Raw genomic sequence first — 27,079 nt, forward strand, 5'->3', positions numbered from 1 at the left:
CCCAGTCCCTCTGCTGGGATGTCTTTCCTCCAGCTCCTCCTTTAGGGTTAAACCTCTAGATTCTCCTCTGGGAAACCCTTCCCAGGAGAGCAAGGTGCAGCTTCAGGTCCTAGAACAGAACAGGACATAGAGCTGGAGCCTTATCCACACTAGTTAATATGCGGTTGAACAAGTAAGTAACCCTTCCACAGCCACAGACAGCTCTCGCCAACCCCTCCATGTGCCCTTTCGGATTCTGTGGCTCCTTCCGGACCATCTCTGATATCTTAGTGCTGGGGATGCCTGTATCTGTCTGTCTTCAGTTCTTTTCTCTAAGAATTCAAAAATATATTCAAAATAACATTTTTACCACAGCCAAAACGTTTAGCCAAAAACCCAGATCTGCAGTCCCACAAGTTTAACAAAATGGCCCACATTTAGTTATCTTGATTACTGAAGAAAATATGGTGGCTCCTAAAACAACAAGCAGATAAGCAACTGGGAGAGTTTTCCCTTCTGGGTATTTCAAAGCTTTGCCCTTGATTATTATTTTTTATTTCATCTCTTCCAAAATAGACAATTGTTCCAATTTGAAAGAAAGCTTATAGATTTTTGCATTAAATATTGGTGAGGCATGCTAGGATTTAAGAACTCCCAACAACAAGAATCAGAAAATGACCCACAATTAAATAAAAAATGGTCCTAGCAGGGTGCAGCGGCCCACGCCTGTAATCCCAGCAATGTGGGAGGCTGAGACAGGTGGATTGCAAGTTCAAGGCCAACTTCAGCAATTTAGTAAGACCCGAAGCAATTTACAGAGATCCTATCTCAACATAAAAAACTAAAAGGGCTGGGGATATAGCTCAATGGTACTTCTGCCCCTAAACGTTTTACTATGCAGTGGAATCTGGTATTCAACATCAATAGTGCTTTTGAATTATACTTTTTAATAACATGATATTTTTTTCACAAATGCAGTACCTCATCAAATATCTGGTAAATACACTGCAATTACAATTAGGGTTGGGAGACCAAGTTTCAGAAATAATTGGTATTCACTTAAGATAACATTGTGCCTGGCACAGTGGTGCAGGCCTGTAATCCCAGCGGCTCAAGAGTCTGGGGCAGGAGGTTCGTGAATTTAAAGCCAGCTTCAGCAAAATCGAGGTGCTAAACAACTCAGGGAGGCCCTGTCTCTAAATAAAATACAAAATAGGGCTGGGGATGTGGCTCAGTGGTGGAGTGCTTGAGTTCAATCCCGGGTACAAAAAAAAAAAAAAAAAACATGGCAAGACAAGTCTCAGGCAAGTCTCATGATCAAGACTAGGAGTGCAGTCTGTTGGTTCCCACTGTGTCTGGCTCCCCTCTGCCCTTACTTGGGACTCCCCAGGACTGGGCTTGCACTCTCTTAGGGTCCCATTCTTATCACAGAGACAGAGGAGGCTGCAGGAAGCCTTTGGAGGAAGACTGATTTTGAGAAAGGCAGTTGATTACCCTGAGCAAAACAGGCTGAGTGGCAAGGCTGGGAGGTGGGCAGGGCCTGTAAGAGATGGGAAAGAGGGGCCTGGGTTGACTCTGGAAATCCACACATGGTAGGAAGAGGAAGGCGGTACTTTCTGGATGGGCTGATGGTAAGAAAGGGTGCACACGCAGGTGCTTGAGACTCCCAGTGCAAGTCTCCAGGATCCGATACTACAAATGTTGCCCCAGGCTCTTGGCCTGGCAGGGCCTGAGTTTCAGGTTTGTGAGTGCCTCGTTCTTTCACGTTCCTTTGAAGTTTTGCATAGGTCTGCATTTGTGCTATGGTGACTGCGTGTTCATGAACTTCTCAGGACCTCAGTTTGGGGGGTTTCTGGGGAATCTGTGGGTGTCCTCAGCTCTGGGTGTGTCCTCGGCTCTGGTTTTGCATTGGAAGATACGGGTAGGGGTGTTCACGAACTGCGTGTGACTGTCACTGCAGGTTCGCCGCGCATCTCTCCGCGTGGCCGGCTTAAGTTTCCTAGGGTCCCTAGGTCCCAGGCTCTGCGGCGGGAGGTTGGACAGGGACCCCGGGAGGCCGGGCGGGGGGCGGGGGCGCGCAGGGACAGCCCCGGGGCGGGGCGAGCCGCCGAAGGTTGGGGGCGGGGCGGCCGGCCGCCTCACTTCGGCGAAGTTGGCGGCGCGGAGGCTGGCCCGGGACGCGCCCGGAGCCCAGTGAGGGAGGGAGGAGGGAGGGTCGCGGCCGGCCGCCATGGGGCCGGGGGCCCGGGGCCGCCGCCGCCGCCGCCGTCTGATGTCCCTGCCATCGCCACCATCTCCTGTGCGCGCGCTGCCCCTGCTGCTGCTGCTAGCAGGGCCGGGGGCTGCAGGTGAGGGGCTCCGGATCTGGCGGGCGGGACAGGAACGCGGGGGAGGGGGAGTGCGAGAACTTCCCAAGTCTGGGGCTGGGGGATCCTGGGAGTCAGAGAGCAAAGCCAGGGTAGGGGTGCAGGAGCTGGATTACGTGCCAGTCCTGGGGGATGCGGGGTACGGGCACTCAGAATGAGGGGCAGGGCGCCAGAGGAAAAGAGACCCTTGAGCAATTGAGGCTGGAGATGAAGGGACCCAAGGATCTGAGACAGAGCTGGAGGTGAGGGGATCAGGGACTCGAGATGGGGGGGTACCAAGAATCCGGTGTTCGCCTCATCTCATCCCTGCTTGCAGTCCTGATAGGTTACCACTGGGGCCGAAGTACCCCGAGGCCGAGGACCCCTCTCACAAAAGCCCCAGCCCTCGACACCCGGGGCGGGCCGGGCCGGGCTTGGCGGGGGGCGGGGAGGGGGCGCGAAGTTCTCGGAGCTCTGAACTCGGAGAAAACTTCCCAGGCCGGAGCGCAGCAAAACCCGGAGCCGGAGTGGGAGCTGGAGCCACAGCAGCGCCCGCGCCCCCTCCCTCGCCTGCGGCCCCACTCCCAGTTCTGGGAGCCGTGATCCTGCAGACCCCGGACCCCGCCTCTGTGCGGGGAGGGGAAGGGGAGAGGGCCCACGTGCTCCTCTCGCGCTTCAGCTCCCCCTTCGGCCGCCCGAGCCCCTCCCCACTCGGCCAGGGCCCCCCGCCCCTCCTCCTCTCCTCTCTCCCCTCCCCCGCTCGGGACAATGGCTGCGCCGTCTAGACACCCCCTCCCCCCGGCCGGCCTCGCGCTTTCTTTGCCAGACAAAGCGGGACAGGCTACGGGGCCTGAACGGGGGCTGCTGGGGCGCCCCCCCCTCCCCAGGAGTCCTGGTCGGCGGGGGAGGGGCCCGGCGGATGGCCCGGCAAGGGGTCTCAAGACGCCACTGTGGGGGTCAGCGCAGTGGCCGGGTGGGGGTTTCTGGAGGGTATGGCCTCACTGGACCATCCCAGGGCCCAACTGGGCAGGAGCAGCCGCCCCGCAGAACCGGCACACTCATGGTCTGTCACACACTTGCAGGCACACACAGCTCTGGGTCACACACTTATGGAGATGCAAACGTGCATGCACACAGACCCAGTACATGTAGACGTGAACACTTGGTGCACACAAGATACACCCAGATGCACACAGTTCACACGTCCACATGCCTGGACACACAAATATGATCACACATGCCATTCCTAGCCCAAGCCTGGCACACACACGCTGTCTGCACACACTCGGATACCCACAGATACAGATTCAAGAACATGCCTACACCCCACTCACACGTGCAGAGAAGCACATCCAACCGCTACATAGACACACCCATGTACAGTTGTATCCCAGTTCAGGCAGGCACATGTGTGGCTCACATGGCGCACAGCACAGCAGTGTAAGGGTTTGGGGAGGAAATGGCTCATGTCACACAGCCACCAGTGTAGTTCACAAATACCCACAGTCTGGGTGACAGTGCCCTGAATTTGTCATGTTGGCCATTCTTTTTTGGGGGATGGGTGCTGGAGATTGAACTCAGGGCACTTGACCACTGAGCCACATCCCCAGCCCTATTTTGTATTTTATTTAGAGACAGGGTCTCACCGAGTTAGCGCCTCGCCATTGCTGAGGCTGGCTTTGAACTCACCGATCCTCCTGCCTCAGCTTCCTGAGCTGCTGGGATCACAGGCGTGTGCCACACCACCTTACCTGGCTCCATTCTCATTCTTATTCTGTTACTGTCTCTCCCTATCTCTGTCTTTGTCCTCTTTCTCCTCTCTGTGTATTCCTACTTCTGGTTTCTTCGTTATGTCTCCCTGTTTCTGTTTTTCTCCAAATCCCTCGCTCTTTCCATCTGTCTTTGAGACACACACACACACACACACACACACAGTGGCTCACACCTGCTTGTACACATTCAATTCTCCACTAGCTCTGTCTCAGCCACACCCCTGACCCACCTGAAAGGACAGTTAGACTTTGCCACACCCAAGAGGGACACAGCCCTCAGGGATGGGGACTCCGGACAGGGCAGCACTTGTCATTTGCCAGCTGCCCCTCCCTACAACACACACCCTATCCCTGTGACACCTGTAGTTGGCTCTCCTTGTAACCTTCACTCACTCCTGAGTACATGCCTTGACCCCTCTTCCAAGAGTTAACACACAGACCTCCTAGCTGGAATAGGTGCTCATCATCAGGTGAAGGGAGACCCTGAGACCCAAGAGTCCCTGCACCTCCATTATCCTTAGACCTGGACGTGAAGTCACATGCTTTCTAACCTTCAGCACACTCACTTCCTGACTCTGCACTCCCCTTTCTGCACATCTTAGTTCTGGCAGCTTCCTGAGCCCCCACATCTGGCACAAGCCAGTCCCTCCTTCTTCCCGCCCCTGCCTTGTGGTTCCCAGGGCTAGAGCTGGCAGGGACAGCTGCAGCCTTAACAGCTGGGGCCAGGGCGGGGGCCGTGGGAACCGTAGGTAGGGGGCCTCCCTGCACCCACAGAGACACCCCCAGCCCAGTGCAGCTGTTGCCTGGCAGAGGAAGGGAGGGGGTCTGTCACTCGGATTGGGGTTCTTGGGCACCCAGCTGACCCCTCACCTTCCTTTGCCCCCCGCAGCCCCCCCTTGCCTGGACGGAAGCCCGTGCGCAAATGGAGGTCGTTGCACCCAGCTGCCCTCCCGGGAGGCTGCCTGCCTGTGAGTGCCTGGCACAGCGCCATCAGTGGGCCTTGCGTGGGAAGGGAGTCTTCTTCCTCTGCCTCTGTGTTCCCCGCGGGTGCTTGTACCACTTCCTACATGTGTGTGGCTTGGGCAACCTCTTTGTGTTGACCCATTGGAAACTGAGCAGGGTTAAAAGCAGGGGCTCTGGAGTCTGCCTGCGCTGGATTCAAATCCCACATCATGTTGCTCACTGGTTGAGAATTAAACCCTTTAAATCTCAGTGTCCTGATCTGGAAAATGGGCCTAGTAACCCCGACTTCATGGAGGTCTAGGCCTCTTGAGGTCACATTTTAAGGCTCTTAATGAAGGCAGCTCTTAATTAACAAACTTTCAGGGTCCAAACTATAGGGATTTAGTAGTGGTGAGGACATCATTCATTAGCTACCATATCTCAAAACTTTAATAGTGGGGGGTACAGGAGGCCTATAATGCAGTTGTGCTGTATGACCTTTGTCTAGGCACTTCCCCTCTCTGAACCTTACTGCATTTGTGAATAGGAATGCTTCTCCCTGGCTTGTGACTGTGAAGAAGCCCAAGTATTTAGTTCTTCCCTAATAACAAGGAAAGGCAGGGGGTTGGAGGAGCAGAGTTGTGGCTGAGAAAGAGCAGAGAGTCAGAGCTGGGTTTGAATTCTGGGCTCTGGGACACCTTGAGCAAACACTCGGAGCTTTCTCAGCCTCAGTTTTTGCATCTGAAAAATGGGGCAATAATAGCTCTCCCTTTATGGGATTGACTGTGAGGCATATCATAGGATATGCTCAGGGTACAGCAAGTAATAAATAAATACTCATAAATAATAATGATAGGAAATAATGCTCAAGGTTATAGGGAAAGGCTTGGCTCCTTTTATAACAGGTAATAGCAGTTCACCCAGTAGCCATTAATGGATTCATTAAGGTATTTATTTATTCAACAGAATGTGTGCCAGACACTGGGTCAGGCTCAAGCTGGGTGGGTCTAGGGCGATTTTAGACCCAGAAGAGCCCCTTCGAAGTTTCATCGCACTTACTTTAGCTAGAACCCCACTTAGGTTTACCTCTTTGGGGATGCTAAAGCTGGCTGGGGGGGTTACTGGGGCTGAGTGTCTGCGATGGTGGGGCTAGGGGAAAGTGTGATCTTACCTGGAACCACTTTGGAGCTTAAGCCCCCGGGCTCGGACGCCTGCGCATTGGAACTCCAAGCCTGGAATACTGCCGACAGGTGAATGCGCCCGAGGCTGCCCCGCCCCTCGACAGGTGAATCACCGGCACACTTGGCCTCCCGGAGCCCGGATCGCCCGGAGTGGAGCGGGCTGAGTTTCCAGAGCAAGGGTGTAGGGGAACCATTTCCTATACTCCCCAATTCCCCAGCAATCACAAGGTCTCAAATATTCCTGTCCTTTTAGGGGTACCTCAAACTCTCCCTCTCCCTATAGATCCCCGAGTCACCTCCCCAAAGTAGGATTCAAGCCCTTGTCCTTATTGCCTAATCCTCGCTTCCCCCACTTTCCCAGCAGGCCGGTCCCCCCCCCCCCCAAGCCCGCGCTCCCCCCTCGATCTCCCCCAAAGCTCAGGCCGTGGGGCGGGGCGCGGGCTGGGGCTGGAACCGGCCCGACCGGTCGGCGGGGGCGCGGGCGTAGAGCGTGGGAACCCGCCCGGGGCGTAGGGAGGGGGCCGCGCGGGCCGCGCCCTGCCTGGCGGTGGGACCCGCAGTCCAAGGCGCCCGGCAAGCGCGCCCCCTCCCGGCGCACGATCGCGTTCGTCGTGGTATCCCTGCGGGCTTTTGGGGAGGGGGCTGAGGGCTGTACCCTCGGCTCCTAACGCCACCCGCGCCCTTGCCGGCTGTGCCCCGACTTGTTTCGCTGGGGGCCGGGGTGGGGGGACATTGTGGTGACGCTAAGAACTGAGTCACCTGCTTGAGTTCGGTCCCAGGCGTCTGGGACAAGCCCGGGGGGGAGGGAACCGACGAAAGTAGCAGGGGAGGGATGGGGCGGGCACAGGGAGAGCGCGGGGTGGAATGGGCCGGGACACTGCCAAGACAGCCTGGACCCTCTGGCTTGCCAAGCCCCTCCCTCAGAATCCTTTCTCCGAGGGTCCCCTGGAAGTTTCCAAACTCAAGACCAATCCTCTCTCCCTTTCTCATTTCCCTTACACTCAAGGCTGCCTTTGTGGGCTTGGGGAGGGGTCTGCAGACGGAAGGGTCTTCCCCAACATGAGGGTGGAGGTCCCCTTCCACAAAGCCCAACCCTCCTGCATGGGAGAAAGTTTGCATGAATCCTGGAGAAAGGAGTTGAGGATTTGTGGGAGTCCATCCGCCTGTCCATGTGAGTGAGAGTTGCCCATATCCGCGGGGGAGGCTGCGGCTTGGTGTTTGTGTGTGCCAGGCCAATATGTCCAGTCGGCTGTCCTTCTGTATGTGTATCTGTGGTTTCTGTGTCTGTCTGGGTGTGCCTTGCTAGTTGTCTCTCAGAATCTGAGACCCATCATTTGCTGTTCCTTCTGCCTGAAATGCTCTTCCCTACACAACCCTTTGGATTCTTTTCATCTTTAGTCTGTGAAAATAGAATACCCATTCTCTCTTTCCCATTATTCCATCTACTTAGCCCGTGTAAGAGTTTTCTGTGGCTGTTGTAACAAATTACCACAAACTGGGTGGCTTGAAACAACAGAAATGTAGTCTCTGGAAGTTCTGGGGGCCAGAAGTCTGATATTAGGTGTTGGCAGGGCCAACAAGGGGAGAAGTCTTCGCTGCTTCTTTCAGCCTCTGATGGCCCCAGGCGTTCCTTGACTTGTGGCTGCCTCACCGGTTCTCTGCTTTGTCTGCACATGACCTTCTCTTCTCTCACCCTCCCAACTCTCTATAGTCTTTCTCTTATAAGGACACTTGTTATTGGATTTAGCACCCCCCCCCCCATAATCCAGGATGATCTCATCTTGACATCCTTCATGGAATTACTTCTGAAAAGACTCTTTTTTTAAACAAGGTCAGAGTCACAGTTTCTGGGACATGGACGTGTCTTTTTGGGAGCCATCACTTAACTCACCACAACTTTGTAGCCTTCCTGGCTCACCTACACGCTGCCAGCATGTAGTACATGTAGTATGTCAGTTTGTTACTTGTCTGTGTACTCTTGCCTAATCTGGCTGCTGTTGAGTATCAAGAGAGGAAGAACCACTTTTATTGTTTGCTTCTGTGTTTACAACTTAGCAAATAGTAGGTACTCCGCAAATATTCATTGCAGGAATGAATGAGTGTGGTCAGGTGGAGTCAGGAGGCTGAGGCAGGCTTGAGGATCACAAGTTCAAGGCCAGCCTCAGCAACTTAATGAAACCCTGTCTCAAAGTAAAATATTTAAAAAAGGCTAGGAATATAGCTTAGAGGTAGGGTACCCCTGGGTTCAATCTCCAGTACTAAAAAAGAAAGAAAGAAAAGAGTGAATGAGTGGGTGGAGTGTGCTGGTCTGTTTTGCCTGTCATATGTATCTTTGTACCTGCGTCCACCTTGCCCAGTAGTGCCCCCAAAACACTGTCTCTGCCACAGGTGCCCACCAGGCTGGGTGGGTGAGCGATGCCAGCTGGAAGACCCCTGCCACTCAGGTCCCTGTGCTGGTCGTGGTGTCTGCCAGAGCTCCGTGGTGGCAGGCACTGCCCGGTTCTCCTGCCGATGCCCCCGTGGCTTCCGAGGTGAGAGGGGGCATTCTGGAGGGGAGCCCAAGGCAAGCAAGGGTGTGATCAGTCCCAAGCTCACCCTCTCCTGGTTCCTCCAGGCCCAGACTGCTCCCTGCCGGACCCCTGTCTCAGCAGCCCTTGTGCCCATGGTGCCCGCTGCTCGGTGGGGTCTGATGGCCGCTTCATCTGCTCTTGCCCACCTGGCTACCAGGGCCGCAGCTGCCGAAGTGACATTGATGAGTGCCGGGTGGGTGGGCCTTGCCGCCATGGTGGCACCTGCCTTAACACTCCTGGCTCCTTCCACTGCCAGTGCCCAAATGGCTACACAGGGCCACTGTGCGAGAACCCCACAGTGCCCTGTGCTCCTTCACCATGCCGTAATGGGGGCACCTGTAGGCAGAATGGCGATCTCACCTATGACTGTGCCTGCCTTCCTGGTGAGTGAGTGGTACTCAGGGGAGGCGGCGTGGGTGGGGATAGCAGGTCAACTTCTCAGTGACCATTCTTGCCCTCTCCTCCTGTCCTAGGGTTTGAGGGCCAGAACTGTGAAGTGAACGTGGATGACTGTCCAGGACACCGCTGTCTAAACGGGGGGACGTGTGTGGATGGCGTCAACACCTACAACTGCCAGTGCCCTCCTGAGTGGACAGGTGAGCACCAGGACTGAGGGAGCTGGGTGGCAGACCTTGGGTTGGCACATACCAGGTGGCTATACTGGTGCATCTGTGTGCCACAGGCCAATTCTGCACAGAAGATGTGGATGAGTGTCAGCTGCAGCCCAATGCCTGCCACAATGGGGGCACCTGCTTCAACACCTTGGGAGGCCACAGCTGTGTGTGTGTCAATGGCTGGACAGGAGAGAGCTGCAGTCAGAACATCGATGACTGTGCCACAGCCGTCTGCTTCCATGGGGCCACCTGCCACGACCGGGTGGCTTCCTTCTACTGCGCCTGCCCCATGGGCAAGACTGGTAAGTGGTCATTTGCTCTGTAGGCAGCAGAGAACCACTGAAGGCTCTGAGCGGAGTCAAGACAGACTCTGATTTGAGTGTTAGAAAGATCATGCTGGGGGGTTTGGGATATAGCTCAGTTGGTGGAGTGCTTGCCTTGCATGCACAAGGCCCTGGGTTCAATCCCCAGCACCACCAAAAAAAAAAAAGAAAGAAAGAAAGATCATGCTGGGGCCAGGTGTAGTGGTGCATGCCTGTGATCCCAACTACTTGGCTGAGGCAGAATAATTGCAAATTGGAGCAAGGCCAGCTTGGGAAACTTTGTGATACCCTATTTCAAAATAAAAAGGTCTGGGATGTTACTCAGTGGTAAAACCCCTGGGTTCAATCTCCAGTATGAGAAAAGAAAAAAAAAAAATAAGAAAGACTAGTCTGGAGCTGGGACTGGGAATGTAGCTCAGGGACAGAGTATGAGCTTGGCATGTGCCTGGGTTCCATCCCCAGCACCTAGGAAGGAGGGAGGGAGGGAGGCGGGGAAGGAGGACATGCTGGAGGATGGCTTTGGGGTGAAGGGTGAGCTTGGGAAAGGCCTGAGAGGAGGCTGGCACACTGTCCAAGGCAGAAACCATTGGGATAGGAAGGTGTGGTGTTTGGGAGGAGGCTTGGAAATGGAGGGAGGGTATGCCTGGTAAGCAAGGCTTGAGGGTAGGACACTTTTCTAATCAGAAGAGTCTGTAGATTTTTTTTTTTTTTTTAATTTCTTTCCTCAGTTGTAGTTGGACCCAATATCTTTATTTATTTTATGTGGTGCTGAGGATCGAACCCAGTGCCTCACGTATGAGACGGGCGCTCTACCACTGAGCTACAGCCCTAGCCCCGACGCTGTAGATTTTTAAACAATATGTTTGTAACTTTTTAAAAATAGTCTGGGGACAAAAGATTAATATACAAATAATAGTCAAATCTTGATGGTATGAAGGATCAACTTTTCTTATGTTTGAAGTTTTTCATACTAAATAGATTTTTTTTTTTAAAAAAGCTACTTAAGGGGCCGGGGTTGTAGCTCAGTGGTAGAGTCCTTGCCTCGCATGTGGGAGGCCCTGGGCTCTATCCTCAGCACCACATAAAAATAAAATAAAGGTATTGTGTCCATTATTTTTTTAAGCTACTTGATACTCTGCAGGTTAATAAGAGCAAAAACAAGGGTTTGGGTGGCTCAGTGGTAGAGCTCATGCCTAGCATGCCTAAGGCCCTGGGTTCAATCCCCAGCACCAACTCCTCCTGCACCCCGCAATGGGAGGGATGTGGGACCTTTAGGCAGAGCTGGAGAATCACCCTTGGACCTCTGCTTACCCTTTCTTAGGCCTTTTGTGTCATCTGGATGATGCCTGTGTTAGCAACCCATGTCACGAGGATGCTATCTGTGACACAAACCCTGTGAATGGCCGGGCCATCTGCACCTGTCCACCCGGCTTCACTGGTGGGGCCTGCGATCAGGATGTGGATGAATGCTCCATTGGTGAGAGGGCACCTTTTGAGAATGAGACGAGAAAGAGGGGAGTTGCAGGGTCCCCACTGGTCATGCCCACACTGTTTGTGCCCCATCCCACAGGTGCAAATCCGTGTGAACATCTAGGTCGGTGTGTGAACACGCAGGGATCCTTCTTGTGCCAGTGTGGTCGCGGTTACACTGGACCTCGCTGTGAGACGGACGTCAATGAGTGTCTGTCAGGGCCCTGCCGCAATCAGGCCACCTGCCTGGACCGCATTGGCCAGTTCACTTGCATCTGTATGGCAGGTGTGTGGTGGGCGTGGCTGGGGATTGAGGCCTAGTTCCATGGAGTGGAACTAGGGTTGGCTTAGTGAGAGCACCAAGTGCTTAGTGTGGGTGAGGCTCTGGGTTTGATTCCCAGAATCACTTAAGAAAAAGTGAGATCCTTAGAGATGAGGTGGGGGCAGGGCCAGAACAAAATTTTGCGTGAAACTATGGGAGGGCATGGGTCCAGTGGAGTCAGTAGCCCTGTGATGGACTGAGAGTGGAGTCCAGGCATTAGGATCGCACTGGGGTGTGGGTGGGTGGGGATGGTAGAGGTGGTGGTGGATGACAGGAGGGTAGGGCCAGCAGCTGCAGTGGGGTCACATGTATCCTGCAGACAGTCTTGCACTAAGGAGGGTTGGGACTTGAAGCTGCGTACAAGGCTGCTGTGGGCCCTGCAACTGGGCAGAACATGACTTTAGAATTAGGTTGAAAGGGGGTGTTTTAAAGGCAAGGCATAAACCTTGTTCCGGTTGGCACCACAGCTGGGTGAGCGTCCAGCCTGTGATTGAAAACTGAATCAGGTTGAGCAGGAGATGGAACCAAGACTCAGGAAATCTGTTTGTGTAGGAAGGGGGGGAACCTCTCTTTCTGTGCCCCCTTCAGACCAGAGGGTAGCTCCCACTGCCCTAATCCCCTTTTCCCAACCCCAGGCTTCACGGGAACCTACTGTGAGGTGGACATCGATGAATGTCAGAGTAGCCCATGTGTCAACGGTGGTGTCTGCAAAGACAGAGTCAATGGCTTTAGCTGTGCCTGCCCTTCAGGTGAGAATCCTGGGATGGGAAGCCTAAGAAAGACTGGTCTGTGCAGGGGCAAAGGATCCAGGGTGGGAACCCTTAAGGTCATGTTAGCAGATAACTTGCAAGAGGAAATTTTTGAAAACATTGAAATGTGAGGCACTGTGGAGCACATCTAGAATCCCAGCTAATTAGGAGGCTGAGGCAGGAGGATCACAATTCCAAGGTCAGCCTGGGCAACTTAAAGAGACTCTGTGATACAGCCAGTGTTCCGGCCCCAGTACCACTAAATAAATAAAGAAAACCAAGTAAATTAAAACTATATAAAAAGTAAATAATCGAAGTAGATTAAAAATAAATAAAAAGGGCTGGGAATATAACTCAGTGGTAAGGTACCTCTAGGTGCCATCCCTAGTAAAAAAAAAAATTTAAATTTATTTAAAACTAAATAAATGGGCTGGGATTGTGGCTCAGTGGTAGAGAGCTTGCCCTCCCACGTGTGAGGCACTTGGTTCGATCTCAGCATCACATAAAAACAAACAAAATAAAAAGTTGGGTTTTTTTCTTTTAAAAAAGAACCTCAAATTAAACACAACATTAATAAAACTAAGTAAACGGGAAGTGGGGTTTCCCACACATACAGGGCAGGGACGGTGAGGGGCCATGCTTTTCTTGTCTGTACCTCCTTCACCCCACTCCTCACCCCAGGTTTCAGTGGGTCCACGTGCCAACTGGACGTGGATGAATGCGCAAGCACGCCCTGCAGGAATGGTGCCAAGTGCGTGGACCAGCCTGATGGCTACGAGTGTCGCTGTGCAGAAGGTGATGGCGGGTCAATGACAAGCTGGCAAGAATCCGGAGGCAGTGCTAGTAGGGGAGAGGGCGCCAATAACAGACTTGGACTCGGGAGAGCTCGGGGGCGGGCTTCTGGCAAGGACAAGGCAGGGCCAATGACAGAGCTTGTGGGGTGGAGCTAATGATGGACGTAGACTGAGATAAGGCTAAGGGTTGGGCCAAAGGTTAGCATGTATAGGAGCTCGATCCCCCCTCTACCTTCCTATGACACCTAGCCTCTTACCCGTCATCTCCAGTCAAGCGAGAAGCTGATAGGGTAAAGACTAGAGGTTGGGGCACAGGCCAGGGGAGCGTCCTGGAGGTTGGAGCTGGATGGAGTGAAGGCAAGCTGGAGGCGTGGCCTAGTGGAACCCCTTTCCGGATGGCTTGGTGGGCAGGGCCTGAGATGGAGCTGAGGCCAGGATTGGGCAGAGGCCATAACTGTGGGCAGGCCCTTGGTAAGTGGGCGGAGCCTGACCCTTTGGCCCTGCAGGTTTTGAGGGCACCCTGTGCGAGCACAATGTGGACGACTGCTCTCCAGACCCATGCCACCATGGACGCTGTGTGGATGGCATTGCCAGTTTCTCATGTGCCTGTGCCCCGGGGTACACAGGCACGCGCTGCGAGAGCCAGGTGGACGAATGTCGCAGCCAGCCTTGCCGCCATGGGGGCAAATGCCTAGATTTGGTGGACAAATATCTTTGTCGCTGTCCTCCTGGCACCACAGGTAGGGCAGGGGGCTGGACTGGGCAGGAACAGTTCACCTGGAGGGGCACAGTTGGGAACGGTGCATGACAATGGGGGCTACTCCTTGCCGTGTTTCCCTCCCCAGGTGTGAATTGCGAAGTCAACATAGACGATTGTGCCAGCAACCCCTGCACCTTTGGAGTCTGCCGTGATGGCATCAACCGCTATGATTGTGTCTGCCAACCTGGCTTCACAGGTAAGCAAGTGGTTGCCAAGGAGAGGGTGTCATTATAGGGTAAGGGTGAAGTCACCCGTCTCTGTTAGCTGGATTTCGCCCCTATCTTTGCACACATGTCCGATGAAGTTGTGTTCACTCTGCCCTGAGACTGTGCCCTTTATCATTGGCTTGGGGTTGTCCCCATATTGGTAAATTCATGATTATTCTGGAGAAAAGATGAAGCTGTCTTAGACTCAGGGACAAGATTGAGCCTGTATGGTGACAAGGTAATCCTTGGTAGAAGTGAAAGTGGCTTCATGTCATGGTGCAAGGCAGCTCTGGGTTGAGGAGGTGGCTGACCTAATTTGCATAGGAGCTGATATAGTATGAGAATAAAGTTGTCTTTGCACAGGGGTATGGCTTTGCTAAATGGAACAAGGTGTCCTCTGGTTGGCTCCACTGTCCCTGTCCAGGGATGAGGTTGCCTGCATATTTCCCAGGTCCCCTTTGCAACGTGGAGATCAATGAGTGTGCATCCAACCCATGTGGCGAGGGAGGCTCCTGCGTAGATGGGGAAAATGGCTTCAGCTGCCTCTGTCCACCCGGCTCCTTGCCTCCACTCTGCCTCCCTCCAACCCATCCCTGTGCCCATGAGCCCTGCAGTCACGGCATCTGCCACGATGCGCCTGGCGGGTAAGACCCCTGCCCAACTCATGACCCTTCTGCTGTCTCTCTGGCCACTTGCCACCCTGACTGCCTCCCCTGCCAGGTTCCGCTGTGTGTGTGAGCCTGGCTGGAGTGGCCCCCGTTGCAGCCAGAGTCTGGCTCGAGATGCCTGTGAGTCTCAGCCCTGTGGGGCTGGTGGTACCTGCGTCAGCGATGGAATGGGCTTCCACTGTACCTGTCCCCCAGGAGTCCAGGGTGTGTGTCCCACTCTCTCTCCCCGGGCTCTCTGACATCCTTCTCTTCGTTTCCTTTCTGCTCCATTCTCGTCTACATTTCCCTCTCTTCGCTACTCCTTTTTCCCTCTGAGGTGCTCCCTAGGGGGTTGGATATCAGGGGGGATCCCAGGGAGGAGGAAGATGAGAACAGGGAGTCCCTCAAGACTATCCCATTCTGCCCCCTCCCACAGGCCGTCAGTGTGAGCTGCTGTCCCCCTGCATCCCAAACCCTTGTGAACATGGGGGCCGCTGTGAGTCTGCTCCAGGTCAGCTGACTGTCTGCTCCTGCCCCCCAGGCTGGCAAGGTACATTAGCCACTGCTTCCTTCTCCTCCTCTCTCACCTCCTCTGTGCCTTACCCCATACTGGGTTATGCTGGGGGCCAGAGGGAGCTTCACCCCAACACTGTTTCTTAGGGGAGCTTCCTTCTGGGAAAGAAGAGAGCTGGATGTGGATACTCACAGCCCATATGGGTCTGCTCTGGAGAAGAAGCCATAAGGGGCTGGGGCTGTTACAACCCAGCTGTTCTGGGGACAGCTTCCTGGAGGGCAGACTATTTGTACCCACTGAAATAGAGAGAAGGAAGTTCTGGAATGGCATGTGGAAAATATCTTTACCTATCTCAACCTACAGGTTCTTCCTGTGCCCCAGGTACCCTCAGACCCTGCCTTGCACCCTCTAACTGTAGGTGTTACCTTGCTCCCCACTCCCAGGCCCACGATGCCAGCAGGACGTGGACGAGTGTGCTGGCCCCTCCCCCTGCGGCGCCCATGGTTCCTGTACCAACCTGGCAGGAAGTTTTAGCTGCACCTGTCACGGGGGTTATACTGGCCCTTCCTGTGATCAGGACATCAATGATTGTGACCCCAGTGAGTACAGGGGAGCTCTTGGAGAGTGTTGCCCTGGGGACATTCATCAAGCCTATACTGTGGTGCTGTGCTCTCATGGTGCTGTGTTCACAGCTCTGTGCTTGCCTCATGTTACTCCTATGGAAACTGAGGCCCAAGAAGGTTTCTTGACTTGCCCAAGATCATACAGCAAATAAGGGAATGAGCTGGGCTTGGAGCACAAGTCTGTCTGACCCTGAAGCCTGTGGACTACCTCTGGCAGCAAGCATTAGGATGGTGTATAGAGTATGAAATAAAGGTCCCCAGAGTGGACTGGGGATATAGCTCAGAGGTAGACCTCTTGCCTAGCGTGCCTGAGGCTGTGGGTTTGATTACCCAGCTCCGCCAAAAAAGAAAAAAAAAAAAAGAAAGAAAGGGAACTCAGAGAGTTTACTCTAGAGTGCTATCTAGTAAACAAATAACCAGGTCATGGATGCAATTTTAAATTTCTAATAGCCACATTTAAAAAAAAAAGGAAAAAGAAGGCAAAGGGTGGAGCTCAGTGGTAGAATGCTTACCCAGCATATCCATGAGACCCCATATTCAATTTCCAGCACCATGAAAAACAAAGAAAAAGAAATGGGCAGTAATACATTTAATACTGTATTTTATTTAAACAAGTATATAAAATAGTATAATTTGAACATGTAATCAATATTAAAATGATTGAGATATTTTACTGTTTTAAACTAAGTTTTCAAAGCTTGAAATTCAGTATGTATTTTATACTCACAGTCTATCTCCATTTGTATTGGTAACGATTTCAAGGACTTAGTAACCACGGCAGGCCTGTGCTGAGGCCAGGAATGAAAGCAAGCATAACTGGCAGTACAGCTGTCCCTCAGTATCCATGAGGGATGGTCCCAGGACCCCCATGGATACCAAAACCCGTGGGTGTTTGTGCCCCTTCTATAAAATGGCTTAGTATTTGTAAAGAACTCATGCACAGCCTCTCAGATACTTTAAATCATCCTTACGTAAGTTATAATATCTAATACAATGTCAAGGGCATGTACCTGCTTGTTATACTCTATCGTTTAGGAAATGATGACAAGAAAAAAATGTCTGTACATGTTCTGTACATATGCAGTTTTTTTTCTATATTTTCCGTCCACTGTTGGAATCCACCAATGCTGAGCCCAAGGTTATGGAGGGTCGACTATATTTACTTGGCAGCTCAAAGGGGCTTTTTTGGTTCTCCCAAAGCCCTCCCCTTCCCCTTGGGCAAGGTTTCCAGATGAGACAGGAGATAAGGCCACAAAAGGGGACATTATCCCTCTGACCAAATTTATCCCCTCTCAGCAGAACCTGGTTTCCTCCAGGGTTCCCCTCTGTGACCCTGTATGGGAGGCAAGGCCAGGTCGGCCAGGCAGTGGGGGCCAGGTGGGCTAAACAGACCTCTTCTCTTCTGACTACAGACCCGTGCCTCAATGGTGGTTCCTGTCAGGACAGTGTGGGCTCCTTTTCCTGCTCTTGCCTTCCTGGCTTCGCTGGCCCACGCTGTGCCCACGACGTGGATGAGTGTCTGAGCAACCCCTGTGGCCCTGGCACTTGCACTGACCACGTGGCCTCCTTCACCTGCACCTGCCCACCAGGCTATGGAGGCTTTCACTGTGAGAAGGACCTACCCAACTGCAGCCCCAGGTGGGTGGGGCCTCGACTTCTTGAAACTCAGGGGCTCTGGCATCAGACGAGGCCTGAAACGGAGGGAGGAGGACTAGAGAGGAGTCCTTGGCTTGGCACCCATCTGAGGACTCTGATGCCTGAAGGGGCAGGGCGAGGCTTCGGTTTGGAGGGTCATCCTTAGAGACTCCGCTCCTTGAAGGAGCTGGGCCAGGGCAGATCCTGCAGGTAGATCCCAATTTAGCGCTGAATCTTGGTAAATTGAGGCTAAGGCATGAGGTGGGTTCTCTGCTGGCGCTGCAGCTTCTTGTGTGCGGGGTATAAGCTAGCCAGAGAGTGGGAAAACTCCATCCAGTTCTAGGAGGGAGGATGGGAGGGGGCGGAGCTTGACGCTCTTCCTCCCACTCCCCAGTTCCTGCTTCAATGGAGGGACCTGCGTGGACGGTGTGAACTCATTCAGCTGCCTGTGCCGCCCCGGCTACTTGGGTGCCCACTGCCAATATGAGGCCGATCCTTGCCTCTCCCGGCCGTGTCTGCACGGGGGAGTCTGCAGCGCCACCCACCCTGGCTTCCACTGCGCCTGCCGGGAGGGCTTCACCGGCAGCCAGTGCCAGGTGGGCGGGGCCACAGGTCCTGGGGGGAGGAGTCTGGAGGGTCTGTGGGAAGGGCGTGCCCCTCCTTCTGGGAGCAAAGCCCAGTACTGATTTTGAGGGTCATTTCTAGACCCTGGTGGACTGGTGCAGCCACGAGCCCTGTCAGAACGGGGGTCGCTGTGTTCAGAATGGTGCCTATTGCCTTTGTCCCCCTGGATGGAGCGGACGACTCTGTGACATCCGAAGCCTACCCTGCAGAGAGGCTGCAGCCCAGATTGGTAAGGGGGAGCCCATGGCCTGGTTGGCGTGTGCGCCTAGGGAAGGGTGTGTGTGAACCTATCTTCTGCTGGTGTGAGCCAAACGAGGGCCACCGTGATGCAGTGTGTGACCGAATGTGTGTGGGTGTGTGATTGTGTGACAGCGACCGAAATGGTATGTGTGTCTGTCACCATGAGACAGCTGGGATAGTATGTGTGACTGAGCCGGTATGAGCATTAAAATCGTGTGTATGTCAGTGATTGAGACATACCAGCTGAGAGGATGTGTGACAACCCTATGGAATGTGGGTGAGATGCTAGGGACTGATGCCAGCAGGGATGTTGGGTGGTGTGTATGATGTAGGCAGAAAGAGGAGGAATGTAGCTGCCTCTGTGTCTGATGGCACTCTCCTCTTCCCAGGGGTGCGGTTGGAGCAGCTGTGTCAGGCAGGTGGGCAGTGCGTGGACCAGGACAGCTCCCATTACTGCGTGTGTCCAGAGGGACGCACCGGCAGCTACTGTGAGCATGAAGTGGACCCCTGCTTGGCCCAGCCCTGCCAGCATGGAGGCACCTGCCGTGGCTACGTGGGAGGCTACATGTGTGAGGTAAGGGTGTGACCCAGAGAGAGGGAAGGGAAACTAGTCATGTCTGGGCATGTCTGGGTGTGCGTGGGCACATATTTCTATGTGTCTATGACCTGGTATGGGTATGTCACTCTCTAGGCATGTCTGTGTTTTAGCTTTTGTGACTGGGTATATCTTTGTGGGTGTCACTGTAGGTAGATCTGGGGGTGTTTGTTTGGGTTTGCTTCTGACTTCAGTTGTTTCCTGGGCACATCTATATGTGTCTGTGTGCATGGCGTCTCCTTGTGAATGAATGAATGAACCAGAGTGTGTGTCTGGTTGTGGTACCTGAAGGGCATCTGGGTGTCTTTCCTGTGTGTTTGCATGTGTGTGTCCCTCTGCACTGGTTGTGTTTCCTTGTATCTGCATGTGTGTATCCTGCACACTGGGCATGTCTCCCTCTGCTGGGTGTGTGTGGGTGTCCTTTTGTGCTGGGATTCTGCCTGTCTTCACAGGTATGTCTAGGCATGTCCGTGGTTCTCAGACTGAAAGGATCCCTCTCTTGCCCTAATACAGTGTCCAGCTGGCTATTCTGGTGACAACTGTGAGGACGATGTAGATGAATGTGCCTCCCAGCCATGTCAGCATGGGGGCTCCTGCATTGACCTTGTGGACCGATATCTCTGCTCCTGTCCCCCTGGGACACTGGGTATGCCGGGGCCAGGGTTGGAGGATAGGATAGGAGGCCAAGTCTCTATCCCACCCTGATCACTTGCCTCTCATCCCCAGGTGTGCTCTGTGAGATTAATGAGGATGACTGTGGCCCTGGCCCACCCCTTGACTCAGGCCCTGGGTGCCTAAACAATGGCACTTGTGTAGATTTGGTGGGTGGCTTCCGCTGCAACTGCCCCCCAGGATACACTGGCCTGCACTGTGAGGCAGACATTAATGAGTGTCGTCCAGGTGCCTGCCATGCAGCCCACACCCGGGACTGCCTGCAAGACCCAGGTGGGCACTTCCGCTGCCTTTGCCATGCTGGCTTCACAGGTAAGCATGAGAGGTAGGGCCGGCCTGGGACCTTTGTTCCTGGTATTTCTTCATTGTGGTTGATTCAGGTGCCACTGCTTTTTCAGGTCCCCGCTGTCAGACTGTCCTGTCTCCCTGTGAGTCTCAGCCATGCCAGCATGGAGGCCAGTGTCGTCCCAGCCCAGGCCCTGGGGGTGGGCTGACCTTCACCTGCCACTGTGTCCAGGTAGGTCTGTGTGAGTGGCATGGGTGGTGACTCCTGGGGGAGGATAAGGGGTGTGGCCTCAGGAAAGGGTGTGGCTTTAGGGGGAAAGTGGATGGAAATGCTGAAATTACGTAGAAGTTAGGAGTGTAGGGTCTCGAGGTTGGGGTTTGGAGGTGTGGCCTTCTGAACAAGGAGTGGTTTGTATGTGAAGAGTTTGGGCAGGACTTGGAGAGGTTGGGGTCTCAACCTCCTCCATCTTGACCCTTCACCCTTCCTTTTCTTGACTCTCTTTCCTTTTCTCTTTCTTTCCATTTCTCATTTTTCCTTTCCTTCCCTCCTCCTTCCATACTTTTTTTTTCTCTCCCCGCCCCCATCCCACCTCCAGCCGTTCTGGGGTCCGCGTTGTGAACAAGTGGCACGCTCCTGCCGGGAGCTGCAGTGCCCCGTGGGTGTCCCATGCCAGCAGACAGCCCGCGGGCCTCGCTGCGCCTGTCCCCCAGGGCTGTCGGGGCCCTCCTGCCGGGGCTCCCGAGGGTCTTCTCAGGGGGCTGCCAACGCCACCTGCGCAGCTCTGCCCTGTCTCCACGGGGGCTCCTGCCGTGCTGCGCCGCTTGCTCCCTTCTTCCGCTGCCTGTGTGTTCCGGGCTGGGATGGCCCGCGCTGTGAGACCCCCGCCGCCGCGCCCGAGATCTCGGAGGAGCCGCGTTGCCCGCGAGCCTCCTGCCAGGCCAAGCGCGGGGATAAGCGCTGCGACCGCGAGTGCAACAGCCCGGGCTGCGGCTGGGATGGTGGAGACTGCTCGTTGAGCGTCGGAGACCCCTGGCGACAGTGCGAGGCGCTGCAGTGCTGGCGTCTCTTTAACAACAACCGCTGTGACCCTGCTTGCAGCTCACCTGCCTGCCTCTATGACAACTTCGATTGCCACACTGGAGGCCGGGAGCGAACCTGCAAGTGAGTCCATCCATTCGTTGGTGCGTGGGCTCCTCTTTTGTCCCTTTAGTCATCTCTTTGCCCCCTTCTGTCTGTTAATGCGCCACATCTGACCGTCCATAGCCTTGTCTCTTGCCCTTTTGCCTCACTCTGCTCATCAGTTCATTCTTGGACGCTCTGTTGGGCTGTTTCTTCATTTTCGGGGTCTGTTTTGCTGCTCATGCCATCTGCACATCCATGTGTGATCTCTTGTCTGAGGGTCCCGCCATCCATTTGCCCTGTCTCCCTCAGTGTGACCCATAGCTGCCCATTTCTTTTCATCCACGTGCCCTCGGGTCTGCTTTTCTCTTGCCTATACACTCCACCTGTCCATCCTCATTCCCTGTTTGTCTGGCTTTCTATCTGTGAATTCTTTGAGTTCTTCTTGTGCCCAACTGCTTGTCCATTGCTTCCCTGCCTCTCTCTCCTCATCTTTCTCAATCCTCCTCGCCAGCATTCTGTTTAGTTGTTCCTCAGACACCGATGGCTGGTCCCACCTTAGGACCTCTGCACTGGGTGTTTCCACTGCCTGAACTGCTCTTCCCCTGAGAAGCCACGTGGCTCTTGACCATCTCCTTCATGCCTTTGTTCAAATGGTGTCACTTTCTCTGAGAGCTTCTCCCTGGTTACCTCCCAGGATGTCCCTTGCTTTATTTTTCTTCTTAGCATTTAAATCCATCTAGCACTGTGTGTGTTTATATTTGTTTATGTCTATTTATTTTTTTTATTGACATGTATTGGGATGCTGTATTTTCTGCTCATCCATCTTATTTGCCATGTCTCCACCTGCTGGAGTGCCAGCTCCTCCTTGGCAAAGATTTGGGGCTGAGTCATATCCTTGATGTCTGTGGCAGCACCCGGATATAGCAGGTGGTCAATTAATAGTTATCGATTATATTAATACAGGTTGGGCATCACTAATCAAAAAAATCTGAATACCAAAATGCTCCCAAAATTGAAAGCTTGTTGAGCACAGACATTATACCACAGTGGAAAATTCCATACCTGACCTCGTGTGATGGGTTACAGTCGAACTCACGCACAGTTGGGGTTGTGTCTCAGCAGCAGAGTGCTTGCCTACCATACATGAGGTTCTGGGTTCAGTTCCCAGCACCACAAACAAAACCTCAGGCTCACCAAAAGTATTGTTTAAGTTACTGTCAGGATATGTGTATAAAGTTCATATGAAAAATAAATGAATTTTGTGTTCAGGTTGAGCTCCATCCCTAAAATATCATATATATAATCCTTAAAATATTATACGTGTATGTATGTAATATGTATACATGTGATATATCATATATATCATTGTGAGATATATATATGTATATATATATATATATACACATACAAACATATATATGGTATATCACACTTATATGCCAATATATATGCAAATATTCCAAACCCCCCCCAAAATGTGAGTTCTGAAACACTTCTGATCCAAGCATTTCAGATGAGGAATATTCAACCTATGGTTATCCAACCAGTGGCCTCACACGTGCTGGTACATTCCAGTCCTCTGTGCAAGCACTCTCTAGAGCCTGTTGCTCTATATGCTGTGTGTGCATTTGGGGGCTTAGAGGTCCCCTGACCCCCGTTCCTCTCTGCTCCTAGCCCAGTGTATGAGAAGTACTGCGCTGACCACTTTGCGGATGGCCGCTGTGACCAGGGCTGCAACACTGAGGAATGTGGCTGGGACGGGCTGGACTGTGCCAGCGAGGTGCCAGCGCTGCTGGCCCGCGGCGTGCTGGTCCTCACGGTGCTGCTGCCTCCCGAAGAGCTGTTGCGCTCCAGCGCGGACTTCCTGCAGCGGCTGAGTGCCATCTTGCGCACTTCTCTGCGCTTCCGCCTGGACGCGCGGGGCCAGGCCATGGTCTTCCCTTACCACCGACCAAGTCCTGGTTCAGAATTACGGACCAGGCGGGAGCTGGCTCCTGAAGTGATCGGGTGAGTGACTCCACCTGGAGCAGCTGTGAGTTCAATTCCCAGCACCACAAACAAAACCTTAGGCACAAAAAGTATTGTTTAAATTACTTCCAGGCTGTGTGTATAAAGTACATAGCGAAACATAAATGACTTTTGAGTTTTGGCTTGGGCTTCATCCCTTAAATTATATATTTGCATATGTGTATGCAAATGTCTACATGCAAATATTCCAAAGTCCCTCCTAATCCCCCAATCTGAATTCTGAAACACGAGGGAGGCTCAGAGCCCAGCAGGGGAGGGGCACTCGTGACCTGGATCTTGTGTGTTCTCTTCCCTGAGCATCTGAGAGTCCTCCTTAGCAGTGTTTCTCCCACAGGCTTTCCTTCCTTCCTTCCTTCCTTCCTCCCTTCCTCCCTTCCTCCCTCCCTCTTTTCTATTTTATTCTTTAGATACTGAGGATTGAATCAAGAGCTTTGCATGCTAGGTAAGCACTCCACCACTGAGCTACATCCCCAACCCTTTTTATTTTATTTTGAGACAGGGTCTGGCTAAGTTGTCCAGACCCTTGTGATCCTTCTGCCTCAGCCTCCTGAGTAGCTGGAATGACAGGTGTGCACTGCCATACCTGGCTCCCACAGGCTTTTCAACCTCTTCTTCATTGACATTTACTGCCAGATCATTCTTTGCTGTGGAGGTCTGTTCTGTGCATGGTAGGATACTTAGATACTTAAAGCATCCCTGGCTTTTACTCCTTAGATGACAGTAACACTGCCCCCTAGCTGTGACAATGAAAAAACACCTCCAGATATGAGCAAGTGTCCCTTAAGGGGAGCTTACAGACTTATGCCTTGGGTGTAGTGCTACTTACTTCTGGAGATACAGGTGGTTTAGCAGAGTGTTTAAGGGCCATGTGTAGGCTTTTTTTTTTTTTTTAAAAGAAATGAGAAATGTAGAAAAATGTAAAAGTATCCTGTTGGTGACCTGGTAGAGGGAACAGAAAGGGACATGGTGTTTGATGAGTATGCTGAAGGAGCTTGAGAAGGATGGGTCCCAGACACAGAAAAGAGATATCTGGATGGGGGTAGGGGCAGGCTCTGATTGGATGCAGCTGGAAGCAGAGGAAATGGAGGAGGGATCTGATGTGCCTTTCCTCTGCTGAAATGACTGAGTGATAGGACATGTGGTGAAAAATAGGGGCTACTCTGGGCTTGTAGAGTCTGAAGGGACTGGAGATGTGGTGGGGAGACCCCCAGGAGGCAGAAGATAGAAACAAGAAAGACAGTAGGATGTTGAGAATCATCGAAACTGGGAAGGGATCAGTGAAGTGGGGAGAGAAGGAAACAGAGCTGTGAACGGGGATACAGACGTTTAGATTGGGTGAGAGAAATTAGCTTCAAAAAGAGAAGGAGAAGCACTGGAGCTGAGCTCAGTGGCGGAGCGCTTGCCTGGCACACCTTAGACCCTGGTTCAGTCCCCAGTACTGCAAATGAAAAGCAGAACCTATGCTCAGAACCTCACCTCACCACTAGGGTGGGTGAGGAAGTTACCGCGATATTGACATAAAAACATTGTCTATTGGACTTTTGGCTCTGAGAACACCGGTGGACGCAGCAAGACTTGTTTTCGGGGTGCAGTGGGATTGGAAGGCAGGTGGGTAGTGGAGACATGGCAGGTGGAGATGGCTCTTGTGAGGCTGGTGTGGGGAAGGAGGATGGGGCTTGGTGTCTGAGATGCATTAGGCAACCTCTGAGCCCTTGGATCCCTCGGCTCTGGCCCCACAGCTCTGTAGTGATGCTGGAGATTGACAATCGGCTCTGCCTGCAGTCGCCTGAGAATGACCACTGCTTCCCTGATGCCCAGAGCGCAGCTGACTACCTGGGGGCCTTGTCAGCTGTGGAGCGTCTGGACTTCCCGTACCCACTGCGGGATGTGCGAGGTGAGGCTGGGCAGGGAGAGCGATGAGGCCCTGGCGGGTGGCTGCAGCCCCAGGGCGTGGTGGCACTAGCGTCACCTGGTTCTTTCTTGCAGGGGAGCCGATGGAGCTTCCTGAGCCAAGTGTGCCGCTGCTGCCACTGCTGGCTGCGGGCGCTGTCTTCCTGCTGGTCATTCTCGTCCTGGGCGTCATGGTAGCCCGGCGCAAGCGTGAGCACAGCACCCTCTGGTTCCCCGAGGGCTTTGCACTACACAAGGATGTAGCAGCTGGCCACAAGGGGCGGCGTGAGCCTGTGGGACAAGATGCACTGGGCATGAAGTAAGGACCCTGTCTTCTCCTTGCCTCTGCCTGTGGGGACTCTGTGAGCCCTGCACTCCACCTCGGTCTGACTCTGACCTCTGACCCCATCTTCACCTTACCTTAGACTCCGTCTGGTATTCCTGTGTTCAGTCTCTTGACTGCTGACGCCATGATTCCTGGGGATCACCCCAGATTCCTGACCTCTGATTTTATTTCCTATATCATCATTTCCCTGATTCATATCCTTCCTGGACAACACCCTAAACCAGTTTCTCAAAATTTCCCGATTCATTCCTATGTGACTGCCTGACTCTATGACCCTTGTCTGCATCCCAGCCCCTCCCCAGCTCCCCATCCTTATTCTCTGATTCCCACAACCAACCCTTGCTCCAACCTATCCTTACCTTTGACCTCACCTCTGACCCCCTTTCCACCCAACTCATGTTCATTTCTCATGATCCTTAATTTCAATCTTAACCTTGGACCTCACCTGTAACTTGATCTCTCTCTCAAGACCCCAGACCCCATTCTGAGTGTAACATTTCCCTGTGATTCCATGACTCCTGACCCTTCACCACAACCTTTTCAATCCTGGCTGCCTACCCGATTCCATATGAGGGTAACTCCATCTCCATGACCTCTGACACCATCTTCTGTAACCCCTGTGGTATGCCTGTGGCCCTCATCTATCCCCTAATCTACTGCTCTGACCCCTGACCCCACTCCTGTCTCTTCCCTGATTCCACTTTACAACTCTGGCTGCCAGCCAGCATGATCCCTGACTACACCCCTTGCAACCTTGATTTTCCCTCCCTCCTTCCCTCCCTTGTTGAAATCTGTATCTTGGCCCTCCCCCTGCACCTACTGACTTAGTGCCCCAATCCCAACTCCAGACCTCTGACCTTGCTTCTATGACATCTGCTCTGACCATTCTCCAAATCCTCCTCCCAGGCCAGATGCCTCCAGTGTTCTTTCTTACGTTCTCTTCTTCCCATTGGTCCTACAGGAACATGGCCAAGAGTGAGAGTCTGATGGGGGAGGTGGCCACAGACTGGATGGACACAGAGTGCCCAGAAGCCAAGCGACTGAAGGTGCTGTCCCTTTCCCTGCCCCTTGCCCCTGTGTCTGGAATGGGGACCCCAATCATTAGTGGGAGAGCACAGGGGAGTCTCTGCTCTCCCTCCCTCCCCAGCTCCAGAGAATAGCCATAGTTTTGTGACCTCATTTTCTCCTTGGTGTGGCTCTGTGCTCTTGGAGGAAGAAGAGATTAGTCATGGGACCCACAGGGTTCTCTAGGTAGAAGAAAGCATTCCTCCATCCTGCCCCTCCTCAACCAGGTTCCTGCTCCCAGGCCAGCATGGGGTCATCTCAAAGAAATGCCTTGACCCAGGTAGCAAGTCTGCTTTCTGTCTGTTGGTTCTAAGCTTGTCCAGCATCCCCAATGTGAATGTGTATCCACCTGGTCCTGCTTTATTTCATCTCCTGGTGCCTTCTCATGGGCTCTGTGTTAGCTCAGACTGTGTCCTTGTCCATTTTCTATTCAGTCCAGAGCTGGATAATGTGTTTTTTTAAAAAAGAGGTTTATTTGGCTCACAGTTTTGGAAGCTAAAAGTCGGAGGTTTGGGCCACTCTGTGGGTTTGGTCTCTGATGAGAATCTCATGGTAGATGGCATTATGGTATCAGGAGTTCATGCAGGAAAGATCATATGGTGAGGCAGGAAGCCAGAGAGAAATTCAAGGGCAAGATTGACTCTTTTTATAACTCAGTTCCCATTCAAAGGAACTAACTGGGTCCCTTGAGAAACTACATTAATCCCTTTCAAGGGCAGAGCTCCCAGTAACGCAGTTATCTCCTCTGAGACTCCACCTTTTAAA

The 27,079-nt window shown here is 53.2% G+C and overlaps 1 protein-coding gene across 2 annotated transcripts in view; it reads left to right on the plus strand.

Annotated features, from left to right (window-relative positions):
- Positions 1-2,140: 2,140 nt before the first annotated feature.
- Notch3 (notch receptor 3) overlaps positions 2,141-27,079 on the plus strand; it is a 35,140-nt gene continuing 10,201 nt past the window's right edge. Inside the window, exons 1-28 of one of the 2 annotated variants that reach the window (XM_027932457.2) lie at positions 2,141-2,327; positions 4,986-5,064; positions 8,608-8,750; positions 8,834-9,172; positions 9,263-9,385; positions 9,472-9,705; positions 11,048-11,203; positions 11,297-11,482; positions 12,154-12,267; positions 12,949-13,062; positions 13,568-13,801; positions 13,907-14,017; positions 14,479-14,671; positions 14,748-14,899; positions 15,111-15,224; positions 15,632-15,787; positions 17,224-17,449; positions 17,841-18,042; positions 18,152-18,299; positions 18,700-18,884; positions 19,419-19,551; positions 19,632-19,889; positions 19,976-20,094; positions 20,459-21,024; positions 22,660-22,992; positions 24,753-24,907; positions 25,000-25,222; positions 26,211-26,295. In XM_027932457.2, coding sequence (XP_027788258.2) covers positions 2,210-2,327; positions 4,986-5,064; positions 8,608-8,750; positions 8,834-9,172; positions 9,263-9,385; positions 9,472-9,705; positions 11,048-11,203; positions 11,297-11,482; positions 12,154-12,267; positions 12,949-13,062; positions 13,568-13,801; positions 13,907-14,017; positions 14,479-14,671; positions 14,748-14,899; positions 15,111-15,224; positions 15,632-15,787; positions 17,224-17,449; positions 17,841-18,042; positions 18,152-18,299; positions 18,700-18,884; positions 19,419-19,551; positions 19,632-19,889; positions 19,976-20,094; positions 20,459-21,024; positions 22,660-22,992; positions 24,753-24,907; positions 25,000-25,222; positions 26,211-26,295 — 5,199 coding nt within the window. In that variant the 5' untranslated portion in view covers positions 2,141-2,209. Of the gene's footprint in view, positions 2,328-4,985; positions 5,065-7,098; positions 7,391-8,607; positions 8,751-8,833; positions 9,173-9,262; positions 9,386-9,471; positions 9,706-11,047; positions 11,204-11,296; positions 11,483-12,153; positions 12,268-12,948; positions 13,063-13,567; positions 13,802-13,906; positions 14,018-14,478; positions 14,672-14,747; positions 14,900-15,110; positions 15,225-15,631; positions 15,788-17,223; positions 17,450-17,840; positions 18,043-18,151; positions 18,300-18,699; positions 18,885-19,418; positions 19,552-19,631; positions 19,890-19,975; positions 20,095-20,458; positions 21,025-22,659; positions 22,993-24,752; positions 24,908-24,999; positions 25,223-26,210; positions 26,296-27,079 lie in introns of those variants that run through there. The other variant, XM_071601801.1, reaches the window with a different exon arrangement.

Source organism: Marmota flaviventris, chromosome 1 (genome assembly GCF_047511675.1).
Source record: "Marmota flaviventris isolate mMarFla1 chromosome 1, mMarFla1.hap1, whole genome shotgun sequence".
NCBI classification, from domain to species: Eukaryota; Metazoa; Chordata; class Mammalia; order Rodentia; family Sciuridae; genus Marmota; species Marmota flaviventris.